This window comes from Perognathus longimembris, chromosome 11 (genome assembly GCF_023159225.1).
Source record: "Perognathus longimembris pacificus isolate PPM17 chromosome 11, ASM2315922v1, whole genome shotgun sequence".
Taxonomy (NCBI): domain Eukaryota; kingdom Metazoa; phylum Chordata; class Mammalia; order Rodentia; family Heteromyidae; genus Perognathus; species Perognathus longimembris.
In genome coordinates, this window is record NC_063171.1 from 10,632,618 (window position 1) to 10,649,461 (window position 16,844).

Genomic DNA, 16,844 nt, shown 5'->3' on the forward strand with positions numbered 1-16,844 from the left:
CAATGTTAAGGTATTGGCCATGATGGTCCTTCCTTCCTTCCTTCCTTCCTTCCTTCCTTCCTTCCTTCCTTCCTTCCTTCCTTCCTTCCTTCCTTCCTTTCTTTTTGCTAGTTCTGGGGCTTGAACTCAGGGTCTGAGCACTGGCCCTGGCCTCTTTTTGCTCAAGGCTAGCACTCTACCATTTGAGCGACAGCACCCCTTATGGCTTTAATCTATATATGTGGTGCTGAAGAATCAAACCCAGGGCTTTATGTATGAGAGGCAGGTACTCTACCACTGGGCCATTTTTCCAGCCTTGGCCATGGCTCTTCTGAGGACAAGGATGGGTGGGACCAGTTTAAGAGCTGTCAGCATGCTTAAGTCAGAAGATCCAGAGGGGCAGGTCAGACTTCATGGGGCAAAACCATGAAGACACAGTCTGGCAAATGGATTTCATTGTCAAGTATTTTAAATGCACAAAGTGACTACAGTATTATGCAGAAAGAAACTAATAAGGTCAAAAAATAGAATATTGCTAGCTCCCCAGAAACCCTCTAATGTCCCTGGCCTTTCCTCCTGGAAGTGGCCATTATTCTACCTTTCATGATAACATTTCCTTGTTGTTCTTTATTGTTTTTTCATGAACATTCAACCCCAAACAGTGTATTATTTAGCTTTACTCTTTCTCTTGAACTGTATGTATATGTAATAGTGTAATATACAATCCATTATGTTTTCTCCATTTGTTTAACATTGTTTTAATCCATAGGCTGTTTAGGTTGTTCATATAGTTGTAATTCATATTCATGAGTTGCCATCTATTACAGTATTCCATTTAGCAATGTGTGACTATTTAGGAATTCTGTTATTGATGTCTGCTTTCCAGACTGGAGTTATAATAAATGTGTGAACATTCCTGAAAAAAAAAAAAGAAAATGAAGACAGCTGGCTGCTGGTGGCTCCCAGTTGTAATTCTAGCTTCTCTGGATCATAAAAGCCAGTGCACTGTGAGCCAAAGCCAGTCCCAGACAAAAAGTCCATGAGACTTCATCTCCAATTAACCAACAGGAAGCTAACTGGTGGTATGGCCCAAATGATGGATTCCTAGCCAAGCAAGCAAGATGAGCTAACATGAAGCCCTGGATTCAAACCATTGTAGCAGAAAACACAAAAGAAAAGAAGAGAAAAATAGTAACTGACAGTATAGAGTGAGGCTCAGGGAACTGAAGATTGAATATACTAATAGGTAATGCAAGAAAATAAGAAAAATATATACATAAAAACCCAGAATTCTGACCAATAGCCTAAAACAACCCACCCAAGGGAAAAACTTCACTTGTACTTATACTTACCACCTCAGGCCCATAGGAATTTAAGCCACTAGTAAGCCAATCAGAGAAAGCCAAATTTGCTTCTCCTGGCCAATCAGTAAAGATATTCTACTTGCCAAGCTCTGGTGGCACATGCCCATAAACCTAGCTACTCAGGAAGATGAGAACTGAAGACCAAAATTAAAAGCCAGTGCAGGCAGGAAAGTCCAAAGGACTCTCATCTTTAACCACCAAAAAGCCAGAAGTGGGGATGTGGCTCAAGAGTTAGAGTGCTGGGGTTGAGCAACAAAGGTCGGAGATAGCATGCACACCCTGAGTTCAAGCCCCAGAACCAGCATAAGAAATAAAGAGAAGGAAAAAGAAAGAAGAGGGGAAAAAAAAGAAGGAAAGAAGGAAGGAGGGAAGGAAGGATGGAGAGAAGGAAGGGATTGGAAAGGAAATAAAGTGAAAGAGAAAGGAATAGAGGAAGTAAAAAGAAGGAAGAGAGAGATAAGGAAAGAGAGAAGAAAAGAAATTCTAGTAGTCATTTAGATGATGCTAAATGAAATGAACTCCATGTTATGGAAATGACAGTTATATCACTGTCTATATTACTTTCAACATGCCATGTGAAATCGTAGCTTCTATTGTTGATGACCTTCTTGTATTCCCTTCCTGTGGTTGTACCTGCACTATCTCTGTGTCTTACCTGAGTACATTGGAAACCATGTATACTGGTATTAGAACTAGGAAAGTGAAAGGAATGCCAAAATCAAGAGACACAGGGTAAAAAGACAAATGACTACAAAAGCAATACTTGCAAAACTGTTTGGTGTAAACAAACTGAATTACTCATGGGGGGAAAGGGAAAGGGGGAGGGGGAAGGGGAGAATGAGGGAGCAGGTAACAAACAGTACAAGAAATGTATCAATGCCTAACGTATGAAACTGTAACCTCTCTGTACATCAGTTTGACAATAAAAATAAAAAAATAAGTTCAAACATAAAACTATTTTGTCCAAGTTAATGGCAATAGGGTATAACACAGACTTGAATTAAGACTTTTCTAAAGCCCATGGTCATCACTGTGGTAGTTTAACTTGGAATTGGAGGTGTTTGCTGGAAGGTGGTTAGAAAAGATGCAGTGAACCTTAAATTTTATTTAATTTAATTAATTAATTTATTTATTTATTTTGGCCATTCCTGGGCCTTGGACTCAGGGCCTGAGCACCATCCCTGGCTTCTTCCTGCTCAAGGCTAACACTGCCATCTGAGCCACAGCACCCCTTCTGGCCGTTTTCCATATATGTGGTGCTGGGGAATCGAAGCAAGAGCTTCATGTGTAGGAGGCAAGCACTCTTGCCACTAGGCCATATTCCTAGCCCCAAATTTTATTGATCTGAGGTGTTTAAATAATGAGACATTGGATTATCCATTTTCAAATTACTCAGGACATTGGCAAAAGATGAGACTGACAGTTGAGAAGTCTATTATCCTAGTAAAATGCAAGAAAATCCTGAGATAAGAAAATGGTGTTGCCTGTAATGGTACAGAGTGACTAGAGTAGATGCTTTAAGAAAAGTTTCTCAGTTAAAATAAGAATGATCTGAAGAGTTGTGTGAAGTAGACTGGGGTATAAGGTAGCACAGTTTCTTGGCTTTCTCTTCCTGCATCTCCTAAACCCACATATTGGAGAGGAAGGAGAGACAAAAACATTTAGGGGAGTAAGTCAGAGAAAGCCAGGTGGCAGGTCAGGACATACATACAGAAGCAGTTACTGAGGTGGCTGAAAACAAAGAACAGAAACAATAAGCACGAGAAGAGCCTGCTGGAAGAGGAAGATCCAAGTGGGTGCCGCTACTGGAAAAAGATGCCTGCATATAGGGTGAAATTTAGTAAATGGAGAAGTACTTCCAGCTACCATCAGAAACAAACAGGAGAATGCATGGTAACTACTATACATTTTCTAAATGGAATATAAAGCAGCAGCAATGACTCATCAGGATTCAGTTACTGACCAAAGTAGAGAATATATCCAAACTCTAATTTTAGGTGCACAACTTAAAATAAAAACTGAAGTAAATATTTACTTCTCCCAAGCAAAACAAAATATAATTCTAAGGCTTTCCTTTGTATTGGTATTTACAAATCTCTATGAAATAGAGATTAAAAAGTCCCAGGCATTTTGTGTTAAAGAATCTTTTATGCTATAACTTATATGAAATTGCCCTCTAGGTGCTGGGATTTGAATTTATAGTACTCGGAAGTCTTTAATATAAAATAAAGTGAAAGAAATAGACACACTGTTTCCATTCAATAACTATCAATCATTGGCTCCTAGTCTATGGGATATTTGTATTTGATATACAACAAATAATATTAGCAAGAGATGATAGCAGTCTGGTGTTATTCTGCTTCTTATTCTATAATTCCAGAACAATTTTTCTTTTAGATGTAGTTTAAGATCTGAATATATTTACAGAGCACATTTTTTTATGTGAGAGAATAAAATTCAAAGTGCATGCTGACTTCTTTCTAGAATACTTCGCTCTGTATATACTTGTTGCCTGGTAACTAGATTATAATGGATTACTTGTTTTTAAAAAAAAACCTCAGCTGTTTTTCAGGACATTTTCTATGCCAGAGCCTTCAACCTCAAGGCAAAACATCCAGTATAAAAGTCATGTACACTTTACCAGATGTGCATCTATACTAATAGTTTCCCAAGGGAGAAAAATCCCAATTTAAAGTCATCATAAGCTCTAATTCACAAAACCTATCATAATTTTGGGGCCTCAATTCAACCCTACAGTAATTCATAATCTCTTACATATCTATCCCTTCTTTGTTACTCTTCTACATCTTTACTAACCTGAAAAGCAAGTCATATATCAGGAAAGAGTTGGAAGAGAAGCTTTATGGGGTTGTAACCATGCTGTGATAGCTCTGGAGTCCAGAATAGAACAAGAAGACAACATTTAACATAACTACTAATGAGACATAATACAGTCTGATGTCACATAAGGATGGAGACACATTCTGAGGTATGCATCCTTGATGGATATTGTCATTGTGGAAAATCAGTGTACTTACGTGGCTATGGTGTTATTATGCAATATTATCTTGTAGGTCTCTGGTCATAATAATTGGTCATAAGACCAATTATTGACCAAAAAGTTGTTATGTAGCACATGATTGTACATATATACAAAGTTACTGGTAAAACTGTTAAACATACTTTTATGAACAAACTACATGCTAAACTTGAGCACAGTAAGGGGCCTCTATCTTCTTTTAGATATACTCTCTCTCTCTCTCTCTCTCTCTCTCTCTCTCTCTCTCTCTCTCTCTCTCTCTCTGCCAGTCCTGGGCCTTGGCTTCTTTTTGCCCAAGGCTAGCACTCTGTCACTTGAGCCACAGTGCCACTTCTGGCCATTTCCTATATATGTGGTGCTGAGGAATGGAACCCAGGGCTTCATGTATACGAGGCAAGCACTCTTGCCACTAGGCCATATTCCCAGCCCTATACTTGCTAATATTTTTGTTTTGTTGTTTTAAGACTATGTCTTGGTATATACATGAGGCAGGCCTTGACCTTATGCTCCTCATGCTTCTCTGCTTCCCTGTTGCTGAAATCACAAGCATACCCATGATTCCAAGCTGGCATACTGACTTATATACTTATATAATCCCTATTTGGAATTATAAATTTTCTTGAGATTTGCATATTAACTTCTATTTGATTTAACAGCACAGTATTCTCTACCTACTGGGCACTCGTTTTTGTCAGGCTCAATGGAGAAATCAAAATTTCATAAACAAGTCTCTAGAAAGGAAGACCTTTTAAAAAAATCTCATTTTGTTTAGTACTTCTCCATACAAAATTTGTCCAAATTATAAAGTGAAACTAATCACTGCTCATTTGAAAACAAGAACATTTATACCTCAGATCAACCTCATGGTCAGTTGTGTTTAAGATACTTTTCTCCTCAATGTCTCAGGCCCTTTTTGAATTTCTCACCCATCCCTAAAAGATAATTTTTGTTTGTTACCTCTTACCGACATTTATTTTGACAATTTTTTTCTGAGAGTCCATCCTCATCTTCTCCCATGATGTCCACCGCTGAAAATATCAATGCCACAAGAATAGCAAAGCAGCAGACTAGAGCAAAGATCACGATGCACTTCTGCTGGGACTGCAAGACAAAGAAGGAGGAGAGGTGTAAATGGGACTGCTCTCACTCCACAACTGTGTAAAACTCCCTGGAATATCCTTTAGCACACTGGAAGAGTGAAAATAGCCCAAACTTACACTTTTTCTTCAACACAGTTTTCAGTCTCCACCAAATTATAACTGAGGGATAATTCAAAAGTAATATCCAGACTTCTCAATGAGGTTGCTCTCCTTTCTGACCAAATCAATGTAGAAAAGTTGGCTATAAGACCTACTGTTGCCAATTAATGGGTTATGTAACTTGCATAGTTTATTTGAATACACTGAACATAAGCATAAACAATATCTGTACTCTCCTTGTTCACTTAGAAATAGAAATTAGAGGTCTAGGTGGTCAAAGACACTTCTGTCCTTGGTCAGGGGTTGCAATCATTCATCCAGTCTAATGGCCAAATCTGTGACTCCTGGCAAATGATTTTGCTTCTGTTATGGTCTGTAGGTTTGTATTTCATTCCTCAAATTAGCTTGTTGAAGTCTTAGCCCCCAAAGTATTCATATTTCGGCCCAAATATGAGAAGATGGTTAAGTCAAGAAGATAGATCTGCATGAAAGGTACTGTGACCTTAAAAGTCCAAGAGCGATCCTTCAGGGTAGCAAGAAATGTCTACGAACTAGGAACAGAGCCCCCACCATGCACTGAATTTGCTGCATATTGGTCTTAAACTTTTAAAAACTTGAATTGTGAGAATACATTTCCATTGTTAACAAGACACCCTCTTAACGGATTTTTTTATACTTATTTTTTATACTTATGTATTGTCAAAGTGATGTACAGAGAGGTTACAGTTTCATATGTTAGGCCTTGGATACATTTCTTTTTTCTTTTTTTTTTTTTGGTTTGAATATTCATTTTTATTTAGCTTATTTAGCAGATCCAATGCTGCTTCCTAGAAATTTCAACTTTTGGATACATTTCTTGTACTGTTTGTTACCTTCTCCCTCATTCCCCCCTCCCCCTTCCCCTTTCCCTCTCCCCTCATGAGTTGTTCAGTTGGTTTACACCATACAGTTTTGCAAGTATTGTTTTTGTAGTCGTTTGTCTTTTTATCCTGTGTCTCTCGATTTTGGTATTCCCTTTCACTTTCCTAGTTCTAATACCAGTATACACAATTTCCAATGTACTCAGACAAGATGCAGTGATAGTGCAGGTACATCCACAGGAAGGAGATACAAGAGGATCATCAACAATAGAAGCTACGGTTTCACATGGCATGTTGAAAGTAATTACAACAGTGATATAACAGTCATTTCCATAACATGGAGTTCATTTCATTTAGCATCATCTTATGTGTTCATAAGGGCATAGCTAGAGTAGGAGAAACACTTGGGCTCCTTGTCACAGAAAGAAACTTCCTTAACAAAGACCCAGAAATGCTACAAATCAAAGAAAGGATGGACAAATGGGATTGCATCAAACTGCAGAGCTTCTGCAGGGCAAAGGACATAGCTTGCAAGATAAACAGAAAGCCCACAGATTGGGAAAGGATTTTTACCAGCCATACAATGAACAAAGGCCTCATATCTAAAATATATGCAGAACTAAAAAAAATTACATTCCTCCAAAACAAAACTGCAAAGAACCAATAGTCCCTCAACAAGTGGGCTAAAGACTTAAAAAGAGACTTCTCTGATGAGGAAATGAGAATGGCCAAGAGACATATGAAAAAGTGCTCTACATCACTGGCCATCAAAGAAATGCAAATCAAAACAACATTGAGATTCCATCTCACCCCAGTAAGAATGTCCTATATCAAGAAAACTAAAAATAACAAATGTTGGAGGGGATGTGGCCAAAAGGGAACCCTACTTCATTGTTGGTGGGAATGTAAACTGGTTCAGCCACTCTGGCAAGCAGTATGGAGATTCCTCAGAAGGCTAAACATAGAGCTCCCCTATGACCCAGCAGCCCCACTTTTGGGCATCTGCCCAAAAGACCACAAACAAGAACACACTAAAGCCACCAGCACAACAATGTTCATTGCAGCACAATTTGTCATTGCTAAAATATGGAACCAACCCAGATGTCGCTCAGTAGAAGAATGGATCAGGAAAATGTGGTACATATATACAATGGAATTTTATGCCTCTATCAGAAAGAATGACATTGCCCCACTCATAAAGAAATGGAAGGAGTTGGAAAAAATTATACTAAGTGAAGTGAGCCAGACCCAAAGAATCATGGACTCTATGGTCTCCCTCATAGGGAATAATTAGCACAGGTTTAGGCAAGTCACAGCAGAGGATAACTTCCCTAGTTCTAATACCATTATGTACAGTACATCCCCTCCAAAACATGTCAACTATGTCACTTTCTATTAGAAACATTAGAATTGGAAAAAGAGGAGAACAGTAATTTTTAAACATTATTGAAGCTTTTAGGGGTTATTGGCAGAGACAGAAGAGTGATCTTTGACTGGCATAGTTTAGTGATGAGAGTGTGTATGTGTTGGGAAACCAAGTAACGTTGTGTCTTCTCACCAGTTTTTTTTTTGCATTTTATTGCTACAGTCACATAATCTCCAAAGAAAACAAGAAACCTGCAGAATCTTAGATCCCCATTCTTCCTCAAAGCAGCCTTGAATTGCATACATACACTACAGAGATGGCATAGTCAAGTCAAAGAAATTGATGGTGTTCCTGTGACATGACTAGCAATATATTCCACTGGAATGCTTCCTTTCTGTGTTGTTTCATCTCCCCTCATGGCCTGTCCATTTCTGCCTGCTGCCTCAAAGACAACATCAGTGAAAGTCAAAGGAGACCATACTATTGTTGTACCCAAATCCTGGAGGTCTCCAAGGCATAGATTATATTTCCTGTTTGCTTTTCCTTAGCAATCAACACAGTGTGCAATAAATAACAGAAAATGATTATATAAACAAATGTGAAGATTCATTGAAACCATTAGGCCAAATTTCAAAGGATACGTTCACCTGAAATATTTCTTTCAAACCACAATTGTGACCTTACAGAAAATTGGTTTGTTTCCATAGTTTAATGATTATAAATCTTGCTGTTTATCATTTTTCCTATTTACTGGTGCCAGAGGAAAATTCATGGGTCATGTTTAGCAGCTGTATAAAACACTGGCAAACAGAAAGTACATTTGTTGTTCCCCTTGTTTTCCATTTATTGCCCATTTACTTTATTTTCAGTACTGGTGATTGAACTCATGGTGCCATATAAAGCGGATGTGCATTTTATCACTGTTGCCCACTTATACTATTTTTAAAAAGTAGCCAAACTGATGAAGGATTCCAAATTCCAAACCAGTACTTATTGCCCTTGAGCATGTGTTTTCCTATTTGCTGCACTCTTTTCTTATTTGTAAAATGGGGATGAGAAAAATAATTCTTAAGTAGTAATGAATAATTAAATGGGAAAATGTACACAGTATTTTGTGCAGTAATTGGGAGATTGTTCTAGATAAATGCTAGCAACTCTTGGCATGTTGTTGCATTTTAGCCAGCACTGCTTTAATATCATAGGGAAACATGGTAAATAAAAAATACCTATAGCAAAACCCATTGAAACAGAATATATATATGTATATATATATATGCATATGTATGTGTGTATTACACACACACACACACACACACACACACACACAAAGGCTGGGACACAAAAGAGTGAGAAATACCACATGAAGAAATTTTCTGAGCTAAATTTTTTTTTTTTTTTTTTTTTTTTTTTTTTTTTTTTTTGGCCAGTCCTGGGCCTTGGACTCAGGGCCTGAGCACTGTCCCTGGCTTCTTCCCGCTCAAGGCTAGCACTCTACCACTTGAGCCACAGCGCCGCTTCTGGCCGTTTTCTGCATATGTGGTGCTGGGGAATCGAACCTAGGGCCTCGTGTATCCGAGGCAGGCACTCTTGCCACTAGGCTATATCCCCAGCCCCTGAGCTAAATTTTTTGAAATTTAATTTTAAGTTGTTCTAGACTGGTTTCAGAATTCATAATCCTAAAGAGGCATTTCTCAAATATCAATATGCATTTAAAAAAAAACCTGGAGGACCTGTTAAAGTATGCATTGTTGTGTGAAAATTCAGAGTTTTTGATTCAGTTATTCTGGGATGGGACCCAAGTATGTATATTTGTGAAAGGATCCCAGGAGGTGTTACTGCTGCTGGTCTGAAGGACATAGTTTGAGGATGTGGGCCCTAAAGTTACAGTGGTCCCGTGTCTGTGAAGCCATTCTCCAGTGCGTGCCTAAAAACAATAATAAATTCTGTATATGCTATGTTTCTTCAAATGCACACACAACCCTATGTTAAAGTTTACTTCATAAATTAGATACAATAATAAATTAGATACAAAATAGAACAACTGGCCTGGGGTTTAGCTTAGTGACAAAGCTCCTGCCTAGTAAGTACAACTTCTTGGGTTCAATCTCCAGTACCAAAAATAAAAAAGAAAAAATAGAACAATTGCATGGAGGAATGAAATAAAATTATTAACGCATTACTATTGAACTAAGGTGCCACTACTAAACAAAACAAAGGTTTTTTTTTCTCTAATTCTCACTCTTTGTAGAAGATTAAGAAAAAAAGACAATGCCTGAACAACTGATCAAAGGACTGAGATAACTACCTATCTCAGTTAGCAGTAGGCAGGTAGCTAAACAGCACAGATGTCCTTGACAAAGACGATGGATATTAAGGGAGATTGAGAAGGATAGTGTGAGATTTTTATCACCATACTCAGATATTTTGTACACAGCTGACTGCAGGTCATAAAAATTGAAGAGTAAAAGTATGGAGAAGGCCGGATTTTGTCATTATAATAAACTATGCTCAATACATGTGATCCTTGGAACTCATTTTTCCTAAGGAATTAATTTTCAATGATTATAATAAATAAATGCTAAAATTTTCATATAGCTTATATTTTATTTTGACACAGTAAAAAGATTTAATAATGTTTATTTTTGAATGAGATTTGTCCTGATATTTAGATTTTCTACTGATATCCATTACTTAGTAATCAGAAAACGTTTGCTGTTATATCTTTTGATTAAAAACATCATATCCAAAAGAAATATCTCTCACAATCAGACTTAGAAATGACTGCTATTAAGTTTTGTTCTAGCTTTTTCCTATACTACATCTAGAAAGATGAGAATTTCTCTTGTTTTATGAAGATTTGTATATTGTTTTTGGCACCTGACAATGTTGTACTGGTATTCTTTTTTGGTATGTTCCTTTACATTTTATTTACCATAAGCATTAAGCAATGCAAATGAAAAAAGCTTAATAATTTGGCAAAAAGATGAACACTTGAAATAATTATGCTCCCCCACCCCCACTCTGCCACTTGAGCCACAGCGCCACTTCTGGCCGTTTTTTGTTTTTGTTTTTTTTTGTATATGTGGTGCTGGGGAATTGAACCCAGGGCCTCATGTATACAAGACAAGCACTCTTGCCACTAGGCCATACCCCCAGCCCCCATTTATACAATCTTAAACACTGTAATGTGTGTTAAGTCAAACTACAAAAACCCAGGATTTATTTTTAAATGTGTTTATGATGACTGCTGCTGAGCTCAAGGCACACAGGTAATTATGACCACCTAAATGAAGCTGGATATTGAACCCCTTCAGTAGATCCGAAGATGTAATTTTTCAGGCACTCCAAGCAAGTATCTCCATATTTGTTTACCTTTACTTCTTTTGGGGGGGGGGCGGTTATCATTTTGTCCTGCAAAGGCCTGACTTATGGGTCAGTCTTTTGTGTTAAAGTTACTTCATATGACTGTTCGTATTACTTAATTCCTCATACATAATGTTTTCTCTTTTGGGACTTTCTTCAAAGGTGGGTTCGGGTCCTTGGGCATATGATCAGTAATACAGTAGGAGTGGATTCATTCACAGAATCACTGAATGGAATGGGTTCATAACTGGGAAGTATCACTTTTTCTACGTTGTCTGTGGCTGGCAAAGGCACAAGTGAGGGCTGACCACTCACATTTTTGTCTTGACTTTTGAGAATAGTGCCCAGGGTGTGGATCGCAAAGCTTGTCCTGATCATAAAACTTCTCCAAGAGGGGAATTTTCAAGATTCGCGTAAACTTCTCTTGACAAGTTTTCACCTAAGAAAGTTTTCTAGAGAAGTGTCTATCCCACCATACAGGCAAATACAAGTTTAGGAATAAAACCATATTTGGAATGACTTGAAAGGATTCCTTTACTAATTAATCCTTGAGTAATCAACATACTTGTGGCAGCCAAAGGCACAAATCAGAACCAGCTACATTTTCATTTTGATTCATTAGAGAAATTCAGACAGATATTAATTTTTAAATGTCTCCTTGAAATAATGTACTCTACTTATAAGGTCACACCACAATTTCTCTTAGTCTTATTTAATTTTCAACTCATTAAAAAGTAAGACTGCTCAAATGATAGCACAAATGCCTCACAATATGAGATCAAATTCCTGGTTACCAAAATAATTATTCACGTTAGCAGGTCATTCCTGAAATCAACAAGAACCACACTTTTCTTTTTCTATTGAATTTGAATCAAAGGAAGTAAAAATTTAAAGAGAATCTATAAACATGACTACAGCTCAAAGTTCTTTGTTGAGCTGAATGTATTAGAAGAAAATAAAATTTGAAGCAATAATATTTAACAACAGCCAATGTTTAATTCTTACCACACTTTCTATCCAAATTGAAAAAAGATGCTTTGTAAAGAAATTAACTTATGCCACCATTGAAAATATGTAATATTTTGCCTTCATTAAATACTTTTGCTTCAAATAAAAAATGTGAGACTTGTTTTTAGGGAAAAAAGTATTCAAATTGAAAATTAGGAATACCATCTGTTTTCAAACTATGTTTTTATACAATTTAACAAGCTCTTCCTTTGTCTTTGTGATTAAGCATATGGATGTTCACCTATGAAAATGTGGATGTTTAAAAGCTGACTCAAAATTAAAGTCATTCATATTCTTTTTCATTTACTTACAGTCCCTTTAAAGATCAAATGACAAGCTTTACCAGTCACTGGTGGCTCATGTCCATATTTTCAGCTACCCAGAAGGCTTATACATGACCATCATGGTTCAAAGCCAGTCTAGGTAGAGAAGTGCAGAGAATATTATCTCTAATTAATCACCAAAAAGCTAGGAATGGAGCTGTGATTTAAGTGTAAAGTGCCAGCATTGAGTGAAAAATCTAGAAGTTCTACAGAAATTATTTTCTGTAGGACAGATTTGCAAAATGAAACTTACTGATGAGGTGTGTCTTGCCTGTAGTCCTAGCTACTCAAGAGGCTGCGACCCAGAGGGTTGTGGTTTGACGCCAGATTGGGCGGAAAAATCTGTGAGATTCCATTGCTTAGTCAGGAAAAAGCCAAGCTAGAGGCATCACTCAAGTGGTAGAGAGCTTAATCAATCGCCCAAGTGAAGGTGAAGTTCTGAGTTCCAATACAAGAAAAAACTTTTTAAAAATCCCATAAAACAAGTCATTGATATTAGACTCTTCAGTTGTCTAAAATTATTCATTCAGTTGGAAACAGTCTGATATTTAATTCCAGTTTCTAAATCCAATTACTTTCTAGATCTATTCTATAGATTCTAGTATTTCCCTTTGTAATTTCTGTTTTGTATTTTCATTTTCTACTTAATCTCAACTCTGGTAATTTACTTCATTTTATTAGATGAAGTTAACAAATTACCAGCATGATCCATTAATGTAGAATCTAAAGTGCACAGTTGGTTCTCAGCCATAGAATCATGACATTTCTGGGCCTGTAGAATTTTTCTATGATTCTAGAATCACTTCTACACTGAGTTGCTATCCACCATGGTCTCTGGGAGAACATGTAACCCAGAAGCTCCATCATAATCTTGCCCAATAACAAGATTATCAGGCTCCAAACAAGACTTCATTCTGGAATCAATTCAGTAAGCCTAGAATATAATGACATAAGGACTTTTCTCCAGAATTCTTACAGCTATCAGTTCACATGTATTTAAAAATGACACATTTTATATTTCTTTCCCATGGTTTTGCCTCTGATATCACTGTAACTGATTCTAGTACCCTGGATATTGTATATATGTGTATCAGAACTAGGGAAGGGTAAGGGAATACCAAAATCGAGACACAGAAGATAAAAAGACAAACCAATGCAATAGCAATACTTACAAAACTATATGGTGTAAACCAACTGTGCAACTCATGGGAGGAGAGGAAAATGGGGAGGGGGGAGGAAGGGAAAAATGAGGGAGGAGGTAACAAGTTGCATAAGAAACATACTTACTGCCTTATGTATGAAACTGTAACCTCTCTGTACTTCCCTCTGACAATAAAGAAATTTTTTAAAAAAGAAAATGAGAAAAAATGACACAAAGGAGGCATGTTCAGATTTCAGTGACAATTTGTGATTGCAAGGCAAACACTACTGGCACATCACAGTGGGGCTGGAGTTGGGGAAAACCCTGGATATGAAATGAACTTCTTGATTTTCTGGCTTTCTACCTGCAGTCAGGGTGGCACTGGCACTAGGTAAGCCAAGAAAAATGTGTTTCATTCAATTTAAAAATACTTAGTGAGCATCTAACAGTTGTCACATACTGGAAATTCAGAAATATGGTTCTATTTTTTCAGAAAATCTCTTCCCTAAAGAACCTTAGAGTTGAGATGTGAGCAGAGAGGATGGACATAAAATTCCAATTGTCTAAGGATTCAACTGCATGGTTGTGGTGTGACTCATGATCTGTCAACAAAGTTTATTCTGATACTTCTCATCTCCCTTTTGTGCCCATCTAACTCAATAGAGAACTAAGGAATTCCTCTGTATATACCATAAAGAGATATGTGTTATTTTGAATATTATTTACTGAATGAGAACACACTGTCAACATGAAGTAGCCTGTATTCAACAGCTAAACTGTTACATTTTCATGTTCTCTGTCCCTTCCCCTTCATTATTGATACAAGTGAAGCAATGTGACAAGATATTGCCAGGAGGTCTTTGATACAGTGAGGATTATTTTGTCAACCTGTATTCTGGCTGATTTTAACAAACTGAAAAAAGCTTTGAACCTTTCAGTATATACAAAATAAGTCTAAGTTCTTTCCACTCGTTCTGAAATTGGTTGTTTATGATTGTTTCATGTTTCTTTTCTAAGTCATTGTTTTATGGTGGTTGCAAACTTTGATATTCATGCAGTCAATAGAGAAACAACTGTTGACAAAACTCAATAATCTTTATGTTAATCAAAAAGCAAATTTATATTTGGTATCTCTTGTTCAGGGTTCTTATTTTAAGGAGAACACACAAAGAGAACATATACAACATCAGGCTGTACTCAGAGAAACTTAGTGATGATTTTAAGCATTTAATTCAACCAAACTGTTTCTGCAGTCCATATCTTCAGTACTACACTCCACTAATAGCAGCAACATCAGGTTAGACAAGCTTTTAGTGACTACCACTTACTGAGGCAGCAAGCACTGAGGTATTGTTTCTTTCTCTCTCTTCCTCTTTCTCTCTATCTCTCTCTCATCTCTGTCTCTGTTTCCGAGAGGGGGTACTAGGGTTTGAATTCAGAGCATACAGTGTACCACTCTGACAGTTCTGGTGACTTAGGATCTTCTTATTAACCCAAGAAAGATACCCAAAGACATTGGTGAGTGGGACCGTGTGGTATGACCAAACATCCACCCTGGTAGTTCCCCCCTCTTAGGGCTTCCTTTCTGTCCTCTCACCCTTTGAGGTTTCTTCTACCTATCCAACCACTTTTGTCCCTTTTGTGATCTTCTCTCCTTTGTCTTCACAGCTTTCCAAACCAGAAACTCCTCTTGTTCTTTCACATTTGTCTCCCTGTGCTGCCCACTAATCAACCTGCCATTGATTCAGTGCTATTGCCTTGCATCCAGAGCTGAGCCTCTATGAGCCTTTCCCTACAGGACACATCACCACTTCCTCAGATTACATGTGTGTGAAATGAAAACTTCCTGAGGCAATGGGGAAAGAAAGGCAACAGCAAGCACCCGGGAGGTCATTAATATTAGAAAGTAAACAAGCAGAGTTAAACATTTAAGTAGATATTTTAACAAATATGGACAGTCACATAGTTAACATCATGATAGGAATGAATGTAGCTGCTGCTCTTCGAGAGTCCAAGATTCCCCTCCTTCTTAGCATCAATTTCTTTATTAATTTCCATTTTCAAAGAATTGGGTAAAAATCCATCACAAGCCATCTTTGGGGAGGCAAGGGGTGTAGAAATTCATTGCATCATTGTTTACCTAGCCAAGATATGGAATCAACCCAGATGCTACTCAGTGGACAAATTGATCGAGAAAATGAGGTGTATATACACAATGCAGTTTTACTCATTCATCAGAAAGAATGATATTGTACCATTTATAAGGAAATGGAAAGACTTAGAAAATTATATTAAACCACCAAAGAAACAGAGGTGGCATGGTTTCCTCATTTGTGGTAACTAGAATGTTCCTATAAATCTACAAATGAACATGCTGAATGTTTAATGCACATACACACATACACACATTGGGATATGATAAATTATATAGAAGTCTAGACATTCTCACACTGAGGCCAAAGGAGTAATTGGCACAGGCGTAATTCATAAAGGCTCAATAGCTATGGCATATGATCATGTAAGTAATATTTTATGAAGTGAACTCAAAGAAATGAGATTCTTTTTATTGTTTCTGTTTTCTTTTCCGTTTGTCTTTTTTGTTGTTTGTATTTCAGAGGGAAAAGGTGGCACAGAAAAGGCAGAACAAAAGATGTGCAAATACAATAGTGGTACTCACTAGATACTATGTGTAAAATGAATTGCACATCTTCTGGGTGGAGATGGGAGGGACAAACTAGAAGAGAGTGAGAGAAGGGGAGATATGATTCAAAAATAATTATATTTGTTACCTCATTAATGTAACTGTAATCCCTCTGTATATCATCTTTACAATAGCAATTTTTTAAAAAAGGGATAGCTGAACAAAGCCTCATTCTGAGCCACAAAGGTTCCTTTAGTCATTGAGTATAGAGTCAACACTTTCTACATCGAAAAGCTGCTTACTATGGTGGTCTACATTGTCCCACTATTTCTATAGCTTCATTTTGCTTAGTCTTTTATTAACAGCAATTTCATTAACCCCCAGTATCCTCATCACTGCCTACTTAGAACTCCTTTAAAAGCAGAATAAGACCCTTTTGTTCATAAACTGCTTTGTTGAATGACAATTCCTTTGTACAACTACTGAAAGATAATACAAGTGTATAAAAAAGAAAATAAGTGAAAATTAGAGAACAGAATATGAGAAACAGGGAACTTTTG

General features: G+C 37.1%; 1 protein-coding gene across 1 annotated transcript in view; it reads right to left on the reverse strand.

The window, feature by feature from the left end:
* The window catches only part of Pld5 (phospholipase D family member 5), a 377,182-nt gene that overhangs the window by 223,309 nt on the left and 137,029 nt on the right, over positions 1-16,844 (reverse strand). Inside the window, exon 2 of the mRNA XM_048357325.1 lies at positions 5,348-5,484. Within this exon, the coding sequence (XP_048213282.1) occupies positions 5,348-5,484 (137 nt within the window). The remainder of the gene's footprint in view (positions 1-5,347; positions 5,485-16,844) is intronic.